Source organism: Bos javanicus, chromosome 4 (assembly GCF_032452875.1).
Source record: "Bos javanicus breed banteng chromosome 4, ARS-OSU_banteng_1.0, whole genome shotgun sequence".
Classification (NCBI taxonomy): domain Eukaryota; kingdom Metazoa; phylum Chordata; class Mammalia; order Artiodactyla; family Bovidae; genus Bos; species Bos javanicus.
In genome coordinates this window covers 102,996,141-103,014,328 of record NC_083871.1, presented here as the reverse complement: position 1 = coordinate 103,014,328, position 18,188 = coordinate 102,996,141, and the positions used below count along the sequence as shown (strand labels likewise).

Below are 18,188 nucleotides of genomic sequence, written 5' to 3'. Positions count from 1 at the left end.
TAGCGTATTTAGCCTTTCAAAACTGAGTAATCCAGTCTCTGCGTGCGTGCTTAGTCATGTACAGCTCCTCTGCGACCCTATGGCCTCTAGCCTGTCAGGCTTCTCTGTCCATGGGCTTTTCCAGGCAGGAATACTGGAGTGGGTTGCCATTTCTTCCTCCTGGGGATCTTTCCAAACCAGGGATCGAACCCACATCTCTTGTGTCTCCTGCATTGGCAGGCAGATTCTGTACCACTTAGCTATCGTCTAGTCTCTAGTCTGCATTCAATTTTGTCATCAGCCTACTAGTTAGAAAAATGTGAGGGTGAAAGGCAAGGTGGGATGTTGAAAATAATACATTTTTTCCTAGGAACATTTAGATTTTTAAAATATTTTAGTCTCTTTCTTATAAAATAATAATACATCATCGACACAATGGACATGAATTTGAGCAAACTCCGGGAGATAGTAAAGGACAGGGAAGCCTGCTATGCTGCAGTCCATTGGATTGCAAAGAGTAGGATGTGACTTAGCGACTGAACAACAACAACAATATACATGATTAAAACTCCATATAATGCAAAAATTGTTTAAAAAAATGAGTTGGCTTTCTTGCCTTTCCTGTTCCTACAATCTGATTCCCCAGAGATAATCTCTTTAATAGAATTATTTCTGTGCTTATATTATTAATGACACTTATATATATTAATGAAGGGTTTGATTTTTACATAATGTAAATTTCTACAGCTGCATTTATTAACTGTGTTATTCATCTATTTGTGAATCAAATTGCAAAATATTTGAGCATCAGAGCTGAGGCGACTTTCTAAAAGTGTTTGTAAATATTTTATAATAAATGAACACTGCTGCTGCTGCTAAGTTGCTTCAGTCATGTCCTACTCTGTGCGACCCCATAGACGGCAGCCCACCAGGCTCCCCCGTCCCTGAGATTCTCCAGGCAAGAACACTGGAGTGGGTTGCCATTTCCTTCTCCAGTGCATGAAAGTGAAAAGTGAAAGTGAAGTCGCTCAGTCATGTCCGACTCTTGGCGACCCCATGGACTGCAGCCCACCAGGCTCCTCTGTCCATGGGACTTTCCAGGCAAGAGTACTGGAGTGGGTTGCCAAAAGCCGGTGATTTAGGATCAGACAGCCTGTGTTTAAATCTTGGCTTTTCTGTTTACTTGCTATGTGATTTTGAGCAAATCGTTATCTCTGTGTCTCTGTTTCCTCGTCTGTAAATTGGGTGTAATAGTAGTCTTTATAGAGTTGCTCAGAAGAGTAAATGGATTTTATAGGTAAAACACCCAGAAGAATCTGGTGCATATGGAATAAATGTCCCATTTGCTATTATATTATTTCTCCCTGAGTGTGTAAATAACTTAGTCTCCCTGAGATTTTGTAATTGTACTTATCTGTCAAATGGAAATACTTTTAACTATCTCATAAGGTTTTTATTAGAATTAAATGAGATAAATACACTTAAAGGGCTTAGTATGTGCCTGGTACTTACCCATGAACGTTTTTAGCTTTTCCAGGCTGGGTCTAAAGTGTACAGGTAACCCTGCCCTCACCGTGTTGAGTGATCCTGTGGGTATTGGCCAGCCAGCAAAGGGATAAGCAGAGGGTGCAGGACAAGCCTGGTGCAGCTTCGATGCCAAAGTGGTTGATCAGGGTAGTGGAGGTGCTTCCCCGAGTGACTTTCTCAGAGCAGACATGGCTCTGGTGCCTGACTCTGATGATAGAACTTCTAGACTCTGGTCTCATGTATTTCTTTCTTTACTTTCGGGGAAGATTACTTTACAGTCCGTGTTGGTTTCTGCCATACCACAGTGCAAATCAGCCGTAATCATACATACACTGCCTCCCTCCCATTCCCCATCACACCCCTATGGAAGTGGGAAGCCAGGCTGGGCTTCCTGTGTGATATAGCAGCTTCTCAGCAGCTATCTGTTTTGCACATGGTAGGGTGTGCATGTCAGGGCTGCTTTCTCCATTTGGGCTCATGTGTTTCCTGTCTTGTTTTCGTTTCAGATTTGGAACTTGGCTTCAAACAAGCTAACATTTTTGAACTCCTATAAGATGAAGATGTCAGTTATCCTGGGAATTGTCCAGATGGTTTTTGGTGTTATTCTCAGCCTTTTCAATTACAGGTAGGTTTTGTGATGAACTTTCTGCCTGTTGGTCTGACCACGTTGGTGGTGAGTGGTGACAGAGCCACCAGTTCAGTCCTGTGTCCATCTATAAGTTTCCTTCCTAAAGTGTCTGAGAGTGTTAGTTGCTCAGTCGTGTCCAGCTCTTTGTGACCTTATGGCCTGTAGCCTGCTAGGCTTCTCTGTCCATGGGATTTCCCAGACAAGAATACTGGAGTGGGGAAGCCATCCTCCTCCAGGGGATCTTCCTGACCTAGGGATCGAACCTGGGTCTCCTGCATTGCAGGCAGATTCTTTACCATCCTGGGTCTCTTGGCTTGAGCTTGGACAAGCTGATTTGCCAGAAATGATACCTCTGTTTCTCCTGAGCTGAGTGCGCCTTTCACCTCAGAAATATTTGAGAGTTCAGTAAGAGACTGCAAGCCCACAGTGCTATTGTTGCTGTTTAGCCTCATGGTTGTATCTGACTCTTCACAACCCCATGGGCTGCAGCTACGGTGCTCAGTCTCCTCCCAACCTGCCAGGCCTCAGTTGCTGCTATGTCTGGGTTTAGCCCCACTGCATTTGGGCCAGAGTGCCCTCAGATTCTGAATTCCACTTGGTATTCATTTCTTCATACTGGCAGCAGCCTCTCTTTCACTTCTTTGGTGGTTAATTTCTCCATCTGTCCTTCCTGTTATGCTCTATCTCTACCAAAGCTTCTTAAACTTGTATATTTGTGCTAAAGTTGTAAATGCTTGAAAACAGCCTATTTAGAGACCCTTTGTGGACATGGAAGCTTGTAGTTATCACCAAAACCCACCTGCCAGGAGGTCAGTACCGTACTGCAGAAATGATGCAGAGTTTAGAATCAGAGATTTGACACCCAGCACGGCAACCCACTCCAGTGTTCTGGCCTGGAGAATCCCATGGACAGAGGAGCCTGGCAGGCCACATTCTTAGGCTGCAAAGAGTTGGACATGACTGAAGCGACTGAGCATAGCCCACACACAGCACAGGTAGCTGGGTGATCATAGGTATGTTGCTGAACGTGTCTGTCATCCACCAAAACCCACCTTCTAGGAGTTCAGTACCGTACTTCAGAAATGATGCAGGGTTTAGAATCAGAGATTTGACACACTTGTAGCTGTGTGATCATAGATGTGTTGCTGAACGTGTCTGTGATCGTTTTCTTCCACAGAGTGGGAATAGAGGAGTCAGAATGGGTCAGTTATTGTGTAGTAACAAACAGCTCTCAAATCTCAGTGTCTCAAGGCCATGATACATGTCATGGTGGGCCACTGGGGGTGCTGCTCATCTTATCCTCACACTAGGACCAGGGCTGATGGGCGGCTGCCACCTAGAAGTTGCCAGTTGCTGCGGCAGGAGAGGGCAGTCAGTTACACACTGACTCTTAAGCTTCCACCCAGAGGGACACATGCCACCTCTGTTCCCGTTTCATTGGCCAGAACCAGCCTTGTGGTGCCCCGTGTCTATTGGAAAACCAATAGACATATGCTTCTACTTGAAAAATAAGAACTATTTAGCGAGTGAGTGAATGACAACGCCTTGGTACTACTGCCTGCCTGAAAGTGCTGTGAGAGTTACCCAAGAGGTAAAACGAGGATAAAACCAGAAAGGACTTTCTGGGTGGACTGTGGTTAGCATCGCGTGTCAGGCCAGCCTTAACAATCTCTCTCAATCCTGCTTTATCACGGGATCTCCATTTTCCCTGCAATAGTTCTTATACTTAACAGGCTCTTTCTGACGTTTTACCTGGGGGTCCCCCAGCTTAGTCTCGTGGGACTCTCCCTGTGTCTTAGAGCAGGAGTTGACAAACTTTCTGTGTAAAGGGCCAGGTAGTAACTATTCTAGGCTTTGTAGGCAGGTGGTCTCTGTCACTGCTGCTCAGTTCCAGTGTTGTAGCGTGAACGAACACTGCCACAGGCAATGCGTAAACAAATGAGTGTGACTATTCCAGTCAAATTAAAACTGAAATTTGGATTTCCTATACTTTTCTTGGGTCATAAAATATTCTTTTGATTTTCCCCAAACCATTAAAAAATGTAAAAACCAGGCTGCACAAACTAGGTAATGGGCTCAGTTTGGCTCGTGGGCTGTTGTTGGCCAGCAACTGTTTCAGAGCATCCTTTTGAGAATAGCTGTCAAGCCCTGTGTCTGTATCCTATGCCCTTGGCTGTGTAGTATGAATTGGGTCTGCACGGGAAGCTGTGGCTGGGTCGCCAGCTGTCTGTGTGGGCCTGTCCTTTGCCTCATGACTTTACCTTCTGGACCCTGGCTCTCTCTGAACTGTTTGTGCAAAAGCACCTTTCTTTCTCATTTTTCCATCCATGCATGATTACTTACTTACCTGGAGAGAGGATGCAGGATTCATAAAACAAAAAAAAAAGAACACTTGGCTCTTTGGAGAGAGTGGTGAGTGACTGGCATTCCTTCAGTGTTCTCTCTTGTGTGTGTGTTTTCCACCCCCAGGTTCTTCAGAAACACTCTGAACATCATTCTGCAGTTCATCCCTGAGATGATTTTTATCCTGAGTCTTTTTGGATACCTGGTCTTCATGATCATCTTCAAATGGTGCTCCTTCGACGTCTCTGTGTCCCGGCGAGCCCCAAGCATCCTTATCCACTTCATTAACATGTTCCTATTTAACTACAAGGACTCTTCGAATGTACCTCTGTACCAACATCAGGTACTTCTGGGCTTTCTTTTTCTTTTATGCATTTCGATTATGTCAAATCTCTCCTGCTCTTGGGTTTTGCAGAGAGTGATTGTCTGTAAGACTGAGCCATCTTAGCAGCCGATGTGTTCGGTTCTTCAGATTTCAGAAGGCCCTGATTGAATAACTTCTCCGCATGCTGGGGGCAGTGCTTTGAGGCAGCTCCAGTGGTTTTTGTTTGGGTAATGCACCTGAGGTGTTATAGCCGTGGGGTTGAAAATTGGCTTGTACGTTGTCTGTGAAGAAAGAGAAAAATAAGCCTTCAAATTGATTGGCTTGAAACTGTAAGTGCTCTAAATTGTATCTTAAAATGGAGTATTATTATAAAAGCAAACTCTAATTGTTGTTTAGTTGCTAAGTCATGTTCAATTCTTTGAGACCCCATGGACCATAGCATGCCAACCTTCTCTGTCCATGGGATTTCCCTGGTGGTCCAAAGGATGGGTCTTTGTACTCCTGGTGCAGGAGGGCCCGGGTTCAATCCCTGGTCAGGGAGCTGGATCCCACATGCCACAGTCAAATAAATAAATATTTGGTGGGCTTCCCAGGTAGTTCAGTGATACAAAATCCTCCTGCCAGTGCAGGAGACATGCGTTTGATCCCTGGGTTGGGAAGATCCCCTGGAGGAAGAAATGGCAACCCACTCTAGTATTCTTGCCTGGAGAATCCCAAGGACAGAGGAGCCTGGTGGGCTATAGTCCATGAGGTGGCAAAGAGTTGGACGGGACTGAGTGACTGAGCACACATGCTGCCAACACCGCCCTGGCTGCTTTGTGCTGTGTTTCCGTATCAGAGAAGAGCAACAGCTCAGGAGACATGTCTGGTTGCTTTAGACATTGTGAAGGGGGAAAGCATGATATAAAATCAGGCAAAAGGCAGTGAGGTAGCTTCAAGGGCAGGGGCCTGGGACTGGTGAGTGCTGTGCATGTGGTTCCCACCCCACCTCCTGTTCTCCTTATGAGTAATTAAGAGTGGAGGAGGGTCGGAGATGGAGCAAGTAAGATGTTATCACTGTTAGTGGGGGTAAATCACTGTTATTGGGGTAAATCTTACTACAGTTGGGATGATGATAAATCGTCTCACTGGGAGCATGGGCAGAGAGAGAAATGTGAAGGCTCAAGAAACATTTTCCCTTTTACTCTGAACACAGTGGCTCTGAGAAAGCCTTCCCCGGCATCCTGGTCCTTTAGGAGCCATGGGTCACTCCTCAAAGCTGGTAACTCAGGAGGGTAAGAAGAAGAGGTGGGGTCGAGGATGTGAAAGGAAATACCTAAGAGGATAATAAACTGGGATGACTCCTGGGTTTCAACGAGGCACAAAGACCATGGATGCCTCATTCCAAAATGAAGTGAATTGTGGCACACACACACACACACACACACACACAGGGAAAGAGTTCAGCCCGATGTCCCTGAACCCATTAGATAACTCACCCACAATGAGACTGTGCAAGTCAGGTGGCCATCGTGAGTATTTTTTTTTGGATGTGAGAGCAACAGGGCTCAGTAATACTGGAAATATAAGATTACTTATAGAGGGACTTTGCTGGTGGTCTAGTGGCTAAGATGCCATGCTCCTAATGCAGGGCCTAGGTTTGATCGCTGGTGAGGGAACTAGATCCCACATACCACAATTAAATAAAGTAATATTCAGTCAAGTAAATAAATATTAAAAAACAAAACAAAACCAGGATTACTGATGGAGACAATGTCTGTGACTTAAAGTGATACAAGGACTTTTGGTCACTCCAGAGTGACTGGTAAAGTGCCAGGCCTGATCTTTTTCCAGGACCAGTGCTAACTGTCCCCAGAATAGAGTCAAGGAGACATGAGACAAATAAAGTGCCCTTATGATGTGGCTCGTGAACACTCCTGTCCAGTGACTGGCTCCATACGGTGTGGGTGCACAATCAGGGGCTTCATGGAAAGGAAGTAATAAAGAGAGGAAGTCCCCTGTGCCTGCCATGAGTGGACACCCCACACCACCGGACTGACAGGTCTCACTCTGCAGTGGGAATAGCCCACGATGGGAAGGCGAATGGGTTTATTGAAATGCTTCTGATCTCTCCAAATGAAATGTGGTTGGTCATGTGTATTGATCATGTGTAGTTGATCCATATTGATCATTTGTGTCATATAAAGTATGCTGTGCAGTCACCTTGAAACGCTAAGACCGTCCCATTTTGGTCTTACAGCAAAAAGTCCAGAGTTTCTTTGTTATCATGGCTTTGATCTCTGTGCCGTGGATGCTTCTGATTAAGCCGTTTATCCTTAGAGCCAACCATCGGAAATCCCAGGTAAGCACCATCCACTTCAGTTCCCTCACTGTGGTTACGATTATGGGTTCTCTGGAAATATAAGTCAGGGGTTTAGAGAGAATGCTGGGTTTACCAGGGCCTGAAGAGCCTGCTGAGGTGAGTGGTGAGGTGAGGAAATGGCCCACTCCAGGTATGGTTCCTTCTACAGAGCTCAGCTTTTCTTTGGGGTCATCTTGTTTCCAGCATAATCATTGTTCAGTCACTAAGTACTGTCTGACTTTGTGATCCCGTGGACTACAGCATGTCAGGCTTCCCTGTCCCTCACCGTCTCCCAGAGTTTGCTCACACTCATGTTCATTGAGTTGGTGATGCCATCCAAGCATCTCATCCTCTGCCAGCCTCTTCTCTTTCTGCCTTCAGTCTTTCCCAGCATCAGGGTCTTTTTCAATGAGTTGGCTCTTCGCATCACATGGCTAAAGTATTGAGAGTTTCAGCATCAGTCCTTCTAATGAATATTCAGGGTTGATTTCCCTTAGGATTGTCTGGTTTGATCTCCTTGCTGTCCCTGGAACTCTCAAGAGTCTTCTCCAGTACCATAGTTTGAAAGCATCAATTCTTAGGCACTCTGCCTTCCTTATGGTCCAGCCGAATGGTCACATTTAAGGCTTATGTGTTGTGAACTGTGCTTGGGGTGTGTGTACTGAGTCTAGGGTTGGTTGATGATCTCTAGGTGTCTGATCGTGGTTTTTTTTGAGTTAAAACTAAGTCTTATAGTACAGGTTTAGTGTGTGCTGAACACTGCTTTTCGCAAAGCTGTGGGCTTTTACTATGTTAGTTTGGCTTCACAGGTGGTGCTAGTGGTAAAGAATCCAGCTGTCAATGCAGGAAACAAAATGTGACAGGGATTCGATCTCTGGGTTGGGAAGATCCCATGGAGGAGGGCATGGCAACCTCCTCCAGTATTTTTGCTTGGAGAATCCCATGGACAGAGGAGCCTGGTGGGCTGCAGTTGATACTGTCGCAAAATTCGGACACAACTGAATCGACTTAGCACGCTTGCACTCTATCGTGTTACAGATTGTGTGAGGAAACTAGAGGAGTAAACAAATTCAAATAAGTCCATTCTTGTTTATTTGTGATTTTTCACTCTGTTTTCAAACACCAGTTTCAGCCCACTTCTTCCTTTTGTCTAAATTTCTCCCAAGCCTCAGGTTTACTCAGGGGTTGATAAAGAATTTACTGTTTGCCTAAATCAAGTAGGAATAAGGAAGATCAACTGTCCAGGGAGCTTTTGAGTCTAGAAATGACACACAGGTGCTGTTTGAAATGATCAGTCTCTGCTTCCCTCTTTTAGTGCAAAAGATTAAATAGGCTGTTCTGAGATCACGTGTATTTTAAGTGGTTGTGAATATATTTAGATAAACCTTTTTTTTCCCTAAACTCTGACCTGGCTGATGTTTGAGTCAGGGATCGATTGGATGAGGCTGAAGTTCGGGAGATTCTTCCCTAGGTGGCGCCGTCTTTCTAAATCACCTGCCCCTTCCACTCTTTCCTGCCAGCCTTGACTAGATCTAAAGCCTGTCTGAAATAGAATTTTTGTGGGATATAAACACATAGGAAGGCAAAGCAAAGAATACTTGTTTATTGTTTGGTTAACTGGTGAGAGACCAAGATGGTGAAGGATAGCTGAGGTGGACCATTGTCCAAACAAGGTGATGGGTGTTTGAAAGGAAGGTGACAGATATCTTTTCTGCAGACATAGATGCAGTTTTTTTCCCCTAGAAGCTCCACCTGCCCGTTATCTGAGGGCTGGGTTCCTGCTGGCTGTCTGGAGTCCCAGGACTCTCAACCATAGCTTGTCTTACTCTTTGCTCAGCAAAACTATTTAAATAGTGGTGGAACTCAAAGTGATGGATTTCTCCCTTCTCCCCATGGAGGATATGTACAATGGGGAAGAAAGTATAGGTGTTTCTGTGGTCTGCCATGTTGGATGGTACCTCCTAGACTGGCTCAGGAGAACAGGAGCTCCCAAAGACTGCTTGGAGGTTTGTCTCCTTGGCCCTTGGAGTGTAGGGCTGTTGGTTGATTCCTTAGGCTGATTAGATGGTCCTTTCTCATGTTTGAAACATTTCCTCCCACCTCCATTCATGAGATGATTCCATAGTGGCATTATTTGGCCTCTTCCCAGTTCCCTCTATGAAACCTTAAGGAGGCCCAATACATAAGAGATTGTAAACAGATTTGTTCTGATGGGCCTCAGGGGATGTGAACAGAGGTCCCATTTCCTCAGGCTCCTCTGTAATACTATAACGCTGAGTCCCCGCAGAAAGTGAAGAAGAAACTATGGCAGAAAGCGAAGAAGAACTAAAGAGCCTCTTGAAAGTGAAAGAGGAGAGTGAAAAAGTTGGCTTAAAACTCAACATTCAGAAAATTGACATCATGGCATCTGGTCCCATCACTTCATGGCAAATAGATGGTGAAACAGTGAAAACAGTAACAGACTTTATTTTATTTTTTTGGGCTCCAAAATCACTGCAGATGGTGACTGCAGCCATGAAATTAAAAGACGTTTGTTCCTTGGAAGAAAAGTTATGACCAACCTAGACAGCATATTAAAAAGCAGAGACATTACTTTGCCAACAAATGTCCATCTAGTCAAAGCTGTGGTTTTTCCAGTAGTCATGTATGGATGTGAGTTGGACTATGAAGAAAGTTGAACGCTGAAGAATTGATGCTTTTGAACTGTGGTGTAGGAGAAGACTCTTGAGAGTCCCTTGGACTGCAAGGAGATCCAACCAGTCCATCCTAAAGGAAATCAGTCCTGAATATTCATTGGAGGGAGTGATGCTGAAGCTGAAACTCCAATACTTTGGCCACCTGATGTGAAGAACTGACTCATTTGAAGAGACCCTGATGCTGGGAAAGATTGAAGGCAGGAGGAGAAGAGGGTGACAGGATGAGATGGTTGGATGGCATCACTGACTCAATGGACATGAGTTTGTATAAACTCTGGGAGTTGGTGATAGACAGGGAGGCCTGATGTGCTGAGTTGGACACGACTGAGCGACTGAACTGACTGACTACACACATACAAGTACGCAACTGATAAGGGCGCATGTTAGTGACGTATCACAACATGAACACACTAGGGTGACCAGCACTCAGGTGGAGACTCAGAACATCATCAGGCCCCGGAGTCCCTTTGTGCCTGCTTCCTGTCACTCTTGGCCCAAGGTTGACCATTACCCTGATTTCTAACACTGTAGGTTAGTTTTCCCTGTTTTTGAACTTTATGTAAATGGAATCCTGCACTGTGCCTTCTTTTGGATCTGGCTTCCTTCCTTTGATATTATATTTGAGAGATTGTATGTATATGATTGGCATATAGTATTCCCTTGCATGGATGTACCACAATTTAGTTATCTATTCATGTATTGATAGTTGGTTTTCAGTTGCTCAGTCATGTCAACTCTTTGCCACCCTGTGGGCTGAAGCCTGCTAGGCTTCCCTGTCCTTCACTGTCTCCCTGAGCTTGCTCAAACTCATGTCCATCGAGTTGGTGATGCCATCCAACCATCTCATCCTCTGTCACCCTCTTCTCCTCCTGCCTTCAATCTTTCCCAGCATCAGGGTCTTTTCCAACGAGTCGGCTCTTCGCATCAGGTGGCCAAAGTATTGGAGCTTCCGCTTTAACATCAGTCCTTCCAATGAATATTCAGGGTTGATTTCCTATAGGATTGACTGGTTTGATCTCCTTGCTGTTCAAGGGACTCTCAAGAGTCTCCTCCAGCACCACAATTTGAAAGCATCAAAGTATTGATAGTTATCTGGCTTTTTTCCAGTGTTAGTAATTATAGATAGTGCTGCTCTATACAACCTATATCTGTCTTTTTGCATGCATTTTATGTGTTTTTAGAAAGTTGCAAGTAGCTAATTTCCATTTGATTACTATTTTATTTCAGACAGCATCCAGCTCAGACATTGTGAGAAGATTATTAGGGGGGTAGAAAAGTATATTTTGAATAGGAAAAGAGTGAGATTTTCCAAGTCCCCCGGATCACATTCTACACAATTGCTTATGCTTACTTGAACCAATTTCAGGATATGTCCGGAGAAGTCTAGCATTTAGGGGATGGAAATGGAAAAACTGTCTTCCATGTCTTTTTTAATATTTTCTTCAAGTTGACAGGGAGAGAAAATAGGATTTCAAGAAGACAAAGTAATGTTAACTTGAGTCCCTTTCCTCACGTTGGGGCAAGGAACCACAGGCCAAGGGAAGAGGCTGACCCAGAGCCCCCTCTTGATACCCGGCACCCTGGAATTCCTGTCCAGAGGGACTCAAGCCCACTTCTGGGTCATACAAAGGGCCAACCAGACCACTGGGTACCGCTGACCCTGGTGTGGTCAAGGGGCAGCAGTTTGTGGGGGGTGTGGGTGGGACGTAGAGATCTTGGGTGGGAGTGCCCACACATGAGCCACAAGGCCACGGTCCCTGTGCTGTGAGATGAAATCAGAGGTGAGAGGGGAAGGGTGACCTGCCAGTGCAGGGCCAACTCTCCTGTGCGCCCCTGTCCTGGTGTGGGATGCTGAATTTGCACCTGGCTTTCCAAAAAAGATCTTCATGACCCAGATAATCACGATGGTGTGATCACTGACCTAGAGCCAGACATCCTGGAATGTGAAGTCAAGTGGGCCTTAGAAAGCATCACTACTAACAAAGCTAGTGGAGGTCATGGAATTCCAGTTGAGCTATAGCAAATCCTGAAAGGTGATGCTGTGAAAGTGCTGCACTCAATATGCAAGCAAATTTGGACAACTCAGCAGTGGCCACAGGACTGGAAAATGTCAGTTTTCATTCCAATCCCAAAGAAGGCAATGCCAAAGAATGCTCAAACTACCGCACAATTGCACTCATCTCACACGCTAGTAAAGTAATGCTCAAAATTCTCCAAGCCAGGCTTCAGCAATATGTGAACCGTGAACTTCCAGATGTTCAAGCTGGTTTTAGAAAAGGCAGAGGAAACAAGAGATCAAATTGCCAACATCTGCTGGATCATGGAAAAAGCAAGAGAGTTCCAGAAAAACATCTATTTCTGCTTTATTGACTATGCCAAAGCCTTTGACTGTGTGGATCACAATAAACTGTTGAAAATGCTGAAAGAGATGGGAATACCAGACCACCTGATCTGCCTCTTGAGAAATTTGTTTGCAGGTCAGGAAGCAACAGTTAGAACTGGACATGGAACAACAGACTGGTTCCAAATAGGAAAAGGAGTATGTCAAGGCTGTATATTGTCTCCTGGCTTATTTAACTTATATGCAGAGTACATCATGAGAAACGCTGGACTGGAAGAAGCACAAGCTGGAATCAAGATTGCAGGGAGAAATATCAATAACCTCAGATATGCAGATGACACCACCCTTATGGCAGAAAGTGAAGAGGAACTAAAAAGCCTCTTGATGAAAGTGAAAGAGGAGAGTGAAAAAGTTGGCTTAAAGCTCAACATTCAGAAAACGAAGATCATGGCATCCGGTCCCATCACTTCATGGGAAATAGATGGGGAAACAGTGTCAGACTTTTTATTTTTGGGGGCTCCAAAATCACTGCAGATGGTGACTGCAGCCATGAAATTAAAAGATGCTTACTCCTTGGAAGGAAAGTTATGACCAACCTAGATAGCATATTCAAAAGCAGAGGCATTACTCTGCCAACAAAGGTTCGTCTAGTCAAGGCTATGCTTTTTCCCGTGGTCATGTATGGATGTGAGAGTTGGACTGTGAAGAAGGCTGAGTGCTGAAGAATTGATGCTTTTGAACTGTGGTGTTGGAGAAGACTCTTGAGAGTCCCTTGGACTTCAAGGAGATCCAACCAGTCCATTCTGAAGGAGGTCAGCCCTGGGATTTCTTGGAAGGGATCATGCTAACGCTGAAACTCCAATACTTTGGCCACCTCATGCGAAGAGTTGACTCATTGGAAAAGACTCTGATGCTGCAAGAGATTGGGGGCAGGAGGGGAAGGGGACAACAGAGGATGAGATGGCTGGATGGCATCACTGAGTCAATGGATGTGAGTCTGAGTGAACTCCGGGAGTTGGTGATGGACAGGGAGGCCTGGTGTGCTGCGATTCATGGGGTCGCAAAGAGTTGGACACGACTGAGTGACTGAACTGAACTGAACTTCCAAGCTCTGGTGAGAATTTATTTGCCAAGACAGAGGCCAGAATATACTTTGTTTGGGACTTTGTTGGCTTGATTTGTACATTTAAAATATTTAGACATGTGGCATGTGGACTTTCGTTTGTACCTTTGCCCAAAGGTCTGCAAATATTAGGTGCAGATGTGCTGAAGGAAGAAAACTAAAGATACTTTCATGCCTAATTTGCAATACCTTACCTGTGAAATCATTCTAGGAACAACTTTGGCCTTGGGACATTAAGTTTCAGGGTGACTTGAGTTAAATATTCTTTTCTGACTCAAGGATAAAAATCAGGCCAAATTGAATGGCAACTAGACCTAGATTTTTTTCCCCTTGAATTCTTTTCTTAGCTATTTAAAAAAAATTATTGAAAGTTTTTATTTTTCTTTATTTTGGGCTGTACTGGGCGTTCATTGCTGCGTGGGCTTTACTCTAGTTGAGAGCAGGGGCTACTCTGTAGCTGCAGTGCTCGGGCTTCTCATTATGGTGGCTTCTCTCGTGGAGACCAGGCTCTGGGCATGCGGGCTTCAGTGGTTGCAACTCATGGCCTCAGCTGTAGCTCCTGGGCTCCAGAGCACAGGCTCAGTAGTTGGAGCACATGCGCTTAGTTGCTCCCCGGCAGGATCTTCCCAAATCAGGGATCGAACCCATATTTCCTGCATTGGCAGATGGATTCTTTACCACTGAGTCGCCAGGGAAGCCTCTTAGCTATTTTTATAAAGTAATGCTTTTATTTTAAAAAGTGTGTTTGTGCTGGAAAAGTCTTTGTCTAGTCCACTTGGGCTGTGTAACAAAGTACCACATCCTGGGTGGCTAAAGCAATAGATATCTATTGCTCACAGTTCTGAGGGCTGTATGTCCATGACCAGGGTGTCAGTATCATCACCTTCTTGTGAGACCACTTTCCTGGTTCACTGCTGGCATCGTCTCTGTGTGTCCTTACCAGATGGAGCTAGGGGGCTCTCTGAAGCCTCTTTTATACGGGCACTAATTCCATTCACAGGGCTTCCACCTTCATGACCTAAGTGCCTTCCAAAGGTTTCACTTTCTAATACTTTCATCTTTGGAGGTTAGGATTTTAACATTAACTTTGGGGGGGTCACAAGCATTCAGACAGTAGCACTCATTAATCCCTCCTGGTTGGATTTGCTAGTAGAAATCTGGCTGTTTGGGTCACAAGACTGTTGGTTTATTGTAAAGAGCATGATTAATCCGGCACCTTCTGGAACACCATGGAGAAAAGTACATGCCCAAGATCAGACTGCCTACTGATGCTACTCTGTCACTAACTAGCCTTAACTAACTGTGCAATCCTGTGGGTTCATTTCTTAACCTTTCTGTACCTTAGTTTACTTTTCTGTACAATGGGGGGATAATTGTGTTTACATAAAAAACATTGTTACAAAGGCTAAATGAGATAATCGAGAATTTAGAACAGTATCTGGAACATGCTGCTGCTGCTAAGCTGCTTCAGTCGTGTCAGACTCTGTGCGACCCCATAGATGGCAGCCCACCAGGCTCCCCCCCCCAGTCCCTGGGATTCTGCAGGCAAGAACACTGGAGTGGGTTGCCATTTCCTTCTCCAATGCGTGAACGTGAAAAGTGAAAGTGAAGTCGCGCAGTCGTGTCCAACTCTTAGCGACCCCATGGACTGCAGCCTACCAGGCTCCTCCGTCCATGGGATTTTCCAGGCAAGAGTACTGGAGTGGGGTGCCATTGCCTTCTCTGGAACATAGCTAATATGGAACATAGCTAATAGTTAATGAGAGCCTTTATTTTATAGAGAATTTTTATAATCCTAAAAGTGAATCTGCCATTTCACGTTCTTGTTTGCTGACAGCTGCAGGCCTCCAGAATCCCAGAAGACACCACCGAGAACACCGAGGGTGACAACTCTGGTCACAGTGCTTCTGTAGGTGCCCATGGGGCTCAGGATGACCACGATCAAGAGGTATTTAAGGGAGTCCCCTGGCGGCCTAGTGGTTAAGGTTTGGCGCCGTCTCTTCCGTGACCTGGGTTTGATCCCTTGTCAGGGAACTGAGAGCCCACAAGCTACACAGTCAAAATATTAGAGAAAAAATGGCTTATTTAAAGAAGAGGTATTTGGGACTTGACACCCTATGAAGGCTTGCTGTTTGTACAGATTCTAGAGGTCAGTTCTAGCCAGGGAGGATGCTCATGTATTTAACAGCCAGTAGTGTGTGGGCACGACTGAAGTGACTTAGCAGTGTGTGGGCACCAGCCCATCTGATTGGACTTAAGCAGGAGAGCTGGGAGGGTCGGGAGGACCCTGCTGAGGGTGGCCGTGTCATCCCTAAGTCATGGGAAGTTGGGGAGATCTCACGGAAGGGGGAGCACTTGAGTTTCCAGCTACTTACCATCCAATCAGGGGGCATTTTAAAATTTTGCCCAGGTACTGCTCTGAGTATGAGGTGCATATCAGTTTCAAGTTTTGTAACACAGAAGCTCCTAAATGTTACCAAGGACCCCTTGGCTCAGAACCGTGCCCCTGGGAGTCTGCTGGTTTATTTTCCCCATCAGTGCCCTCATTTACAATCACAGAGCCCAAATCTGGTCCCTTATCTTGAAGCAAGAAGTGGGTTATTAATTGCCAGTCCTCTGCCCCAATGTAAGTATGAGCAGCTGCCATTGCCTGCTCCTGCCTCAATGCTGGCTCTTTCTTGACTTTGTTCACTTATCTTTGTGACATTGCCTTGCACATGAATTCCCAAACTGTGTTCTTCTCTCCTCCCTCCCTGTCCCTTTCTGTCCAAGGGCAGCCACTCCCCTCCTTGGGAATGTGCCATGTTTCCTCAGACAAGGCAGCTGACTTTTTATCCCATGACTGAAGTCACCCACAGTCCTGAACCCCGGGATGGGGGTTTTAACTGGAGCTGTCTTCTAATTCTGGAGTGGAAAGAGGGTTCCTGTGAGGCCTCAGAGATGCCTCACAGGAAGTGAGGCATAAGGCATATAAGTAGCTCCATTTGTGGTATTAATTACTTTTTAAAAAATTATTCATTTGTACCAATGGATAGTCAGAATTACTGAAAAATTGGATCATGGAAAGTTTTCCGAACAGATTCCAGATATAGAGAGTAACCCTTGTTAGTGGTGATTGATATTAGTAGGTCTTTGAGACCTGCTGGAATGTTTTAGAATCCAACCCACACATCTGACTCATCAAGCCCCAGCCTGTCTTGTACAACCTCCCTCATCCATCTTCCTCGTTCACCTCAGGATATATCCAGTCAGTGTGCCCCTGGCAGCTCTTCCATGAACCCGCCGCCCTTGTGGGGGCAACTCCAGGCTCTGCTGGACAGCTCTTTCCCCCAGTACAGTCATACCTGGGTCTCCCAGGACAAAGCACATCCAGGCTCGACTCGACTCGACTCAGCCAGACTCTTTGACTGAAGTTCATTCTTCACCAGACACTCCTATGTTACTGTGACCCCTCTCCAGGTCTCCTCCCACTTCTCTCCTCACCCACATTCAGCCCAGCTCCAGGTTAACAGCACACATCTCCAGACTTCCAAGTCTACCCAACACTTCTGACATCAGTCACAAATCGGGGGTGGGGAGCCCTCAGATTCCCTTGGTTGAGTCATTTGTAGACAGTTCACAGGACTCAGGAGAAGGCTGTACTTTCAATTGCAGGATTATTTACAGCCAAAGTCTGCACATTAGCAATCCTCCTAAGAGGCACGTCAGCAGAATCCGACACTGGGAGGTTCTGAAGGCAGAGCTCCCGTGTCCTTAGGGACGCATGGCTCTCCTGCATTGACATTGACATGCAGCTGTGTTATTGTGTTGCTTTCTCAGGAAGCTCACACACCTTCTGGTTTCCTGTTTTATTGAGGTGTCATTATGTAGGCGTGACTGACCCGAGTGCAGTCCAGGTGTTTGCACCCAATCTTATCTCCCTCCCTGGAGTTGGATTTGGGTTGATAACATGTGGCTGAGTCTCAAGTCTCTGACCACATGGTAGGTCTTTCAGGTGAGGCCGGCTCCCACTTAAACTACCAAGTGCCTCTGTTTGGATACCTCCTTAGCAAAGATGATGCGGTGTGGTCCCAGGGACCAGTGGAGCTTGAATATAGACTTTTCTTTCACTTGGGAAATCTCAAGGGTTTCGAGACTGCCTCCCAGGAGCCAGGACTAAGCCAGACCTCTCTTTGGCTAAGGTTCATTCTTCAGACATTCCTATGTTACTGTGACTCTCTCCACCTATTTCCCTGTCATTTAACTAAAAATGTCTTCACAGCAGAGCCCAGGTCTTCTCCATATATCATTTGTAACATGTTCGCATAGAAAGTACTTGATGGAGTAACATCAGAAATTCTCTCTTTCAGTTCAACTTTGGAGACATCTTTGTGCATCAGGCCATCCACACGATCGAGTATTGCCTGGGCTGCATTTCCAACACAGCCTCCTACCTCCGGCTTTGGGCCCTCAGTCTGGCACATGCACGTGAGTGAGTGGGCCGCCTGGCAGGGTGACCATCACACGTCCCTTTGGAAACAGATGTAATGTACTTGGAGGAGAAAGTGCCTTCTGGGTTGTTTCTGGTGTGTTTGCCAGAAGAGTGGCTCTTTCAAAGTGTTAATAGAAGTGACTTTTTTTCAGGAGGTCTGGCTTTGTATTGCTGAAATGATTACCCTCTGTATCAGGTTCCTGTTGCTGCTGTAACAAATTATCACAAATGTAGCAGAGGTGACTGTGAGCGCAGCACACAGCAGCTTAGAACACTGTGAAATTGACTGTCTTACAGTTCTGGAGGGCAGAAGGCTTAAAAACAAGGTGTTGGCAACTCTCTTTTTTTCTGGAAGCTCTTGGGGAGAATCTATTTCTTTGCCTTTCCTAGTTTCTACAGGCCTCTTGTATTTAT

General features: G+C 45.5%; 1 protein-coding gene across 5 annotated transcripts in view; it reads left to right on the top strand.

Annotated features, from left to right (window-relative positions):
* Nucleotides 1-18,188, top strand: part of ATP6V0A4 (ATPase H+ transporting V0 subunit a4) — a 70,969-nt gene that overhangs the window by 49,581 nt on the left and 3,200 nt on the right. For all 5 annotated transcript variants that reach the window (XM_061414840.1, XM_061414839.1, XM_061414843.1 and 2 more), the window contains 5 exons: nt 2,013-2,131; nt 4,604-4,820; nt 7,042-7,143; nt 15,141-15,251; nt 17,653-17,770. In XM_061414840.1, the coding sequence (XP_061270824.1) occupies nt 2,013-2,131; nt 4,604-4,820; nt 7,042-7,143; nt 15,141-15,251; nt 17,653-17,770 (667 nt within the window). The remainder of the gene's footprint in view (nt 1-2,012; nt 2,132-4,603; nt 4,821-7,041; nt 7,144-15,140; nt 15,252-17,652; nt 17,771-18,188) is intronic.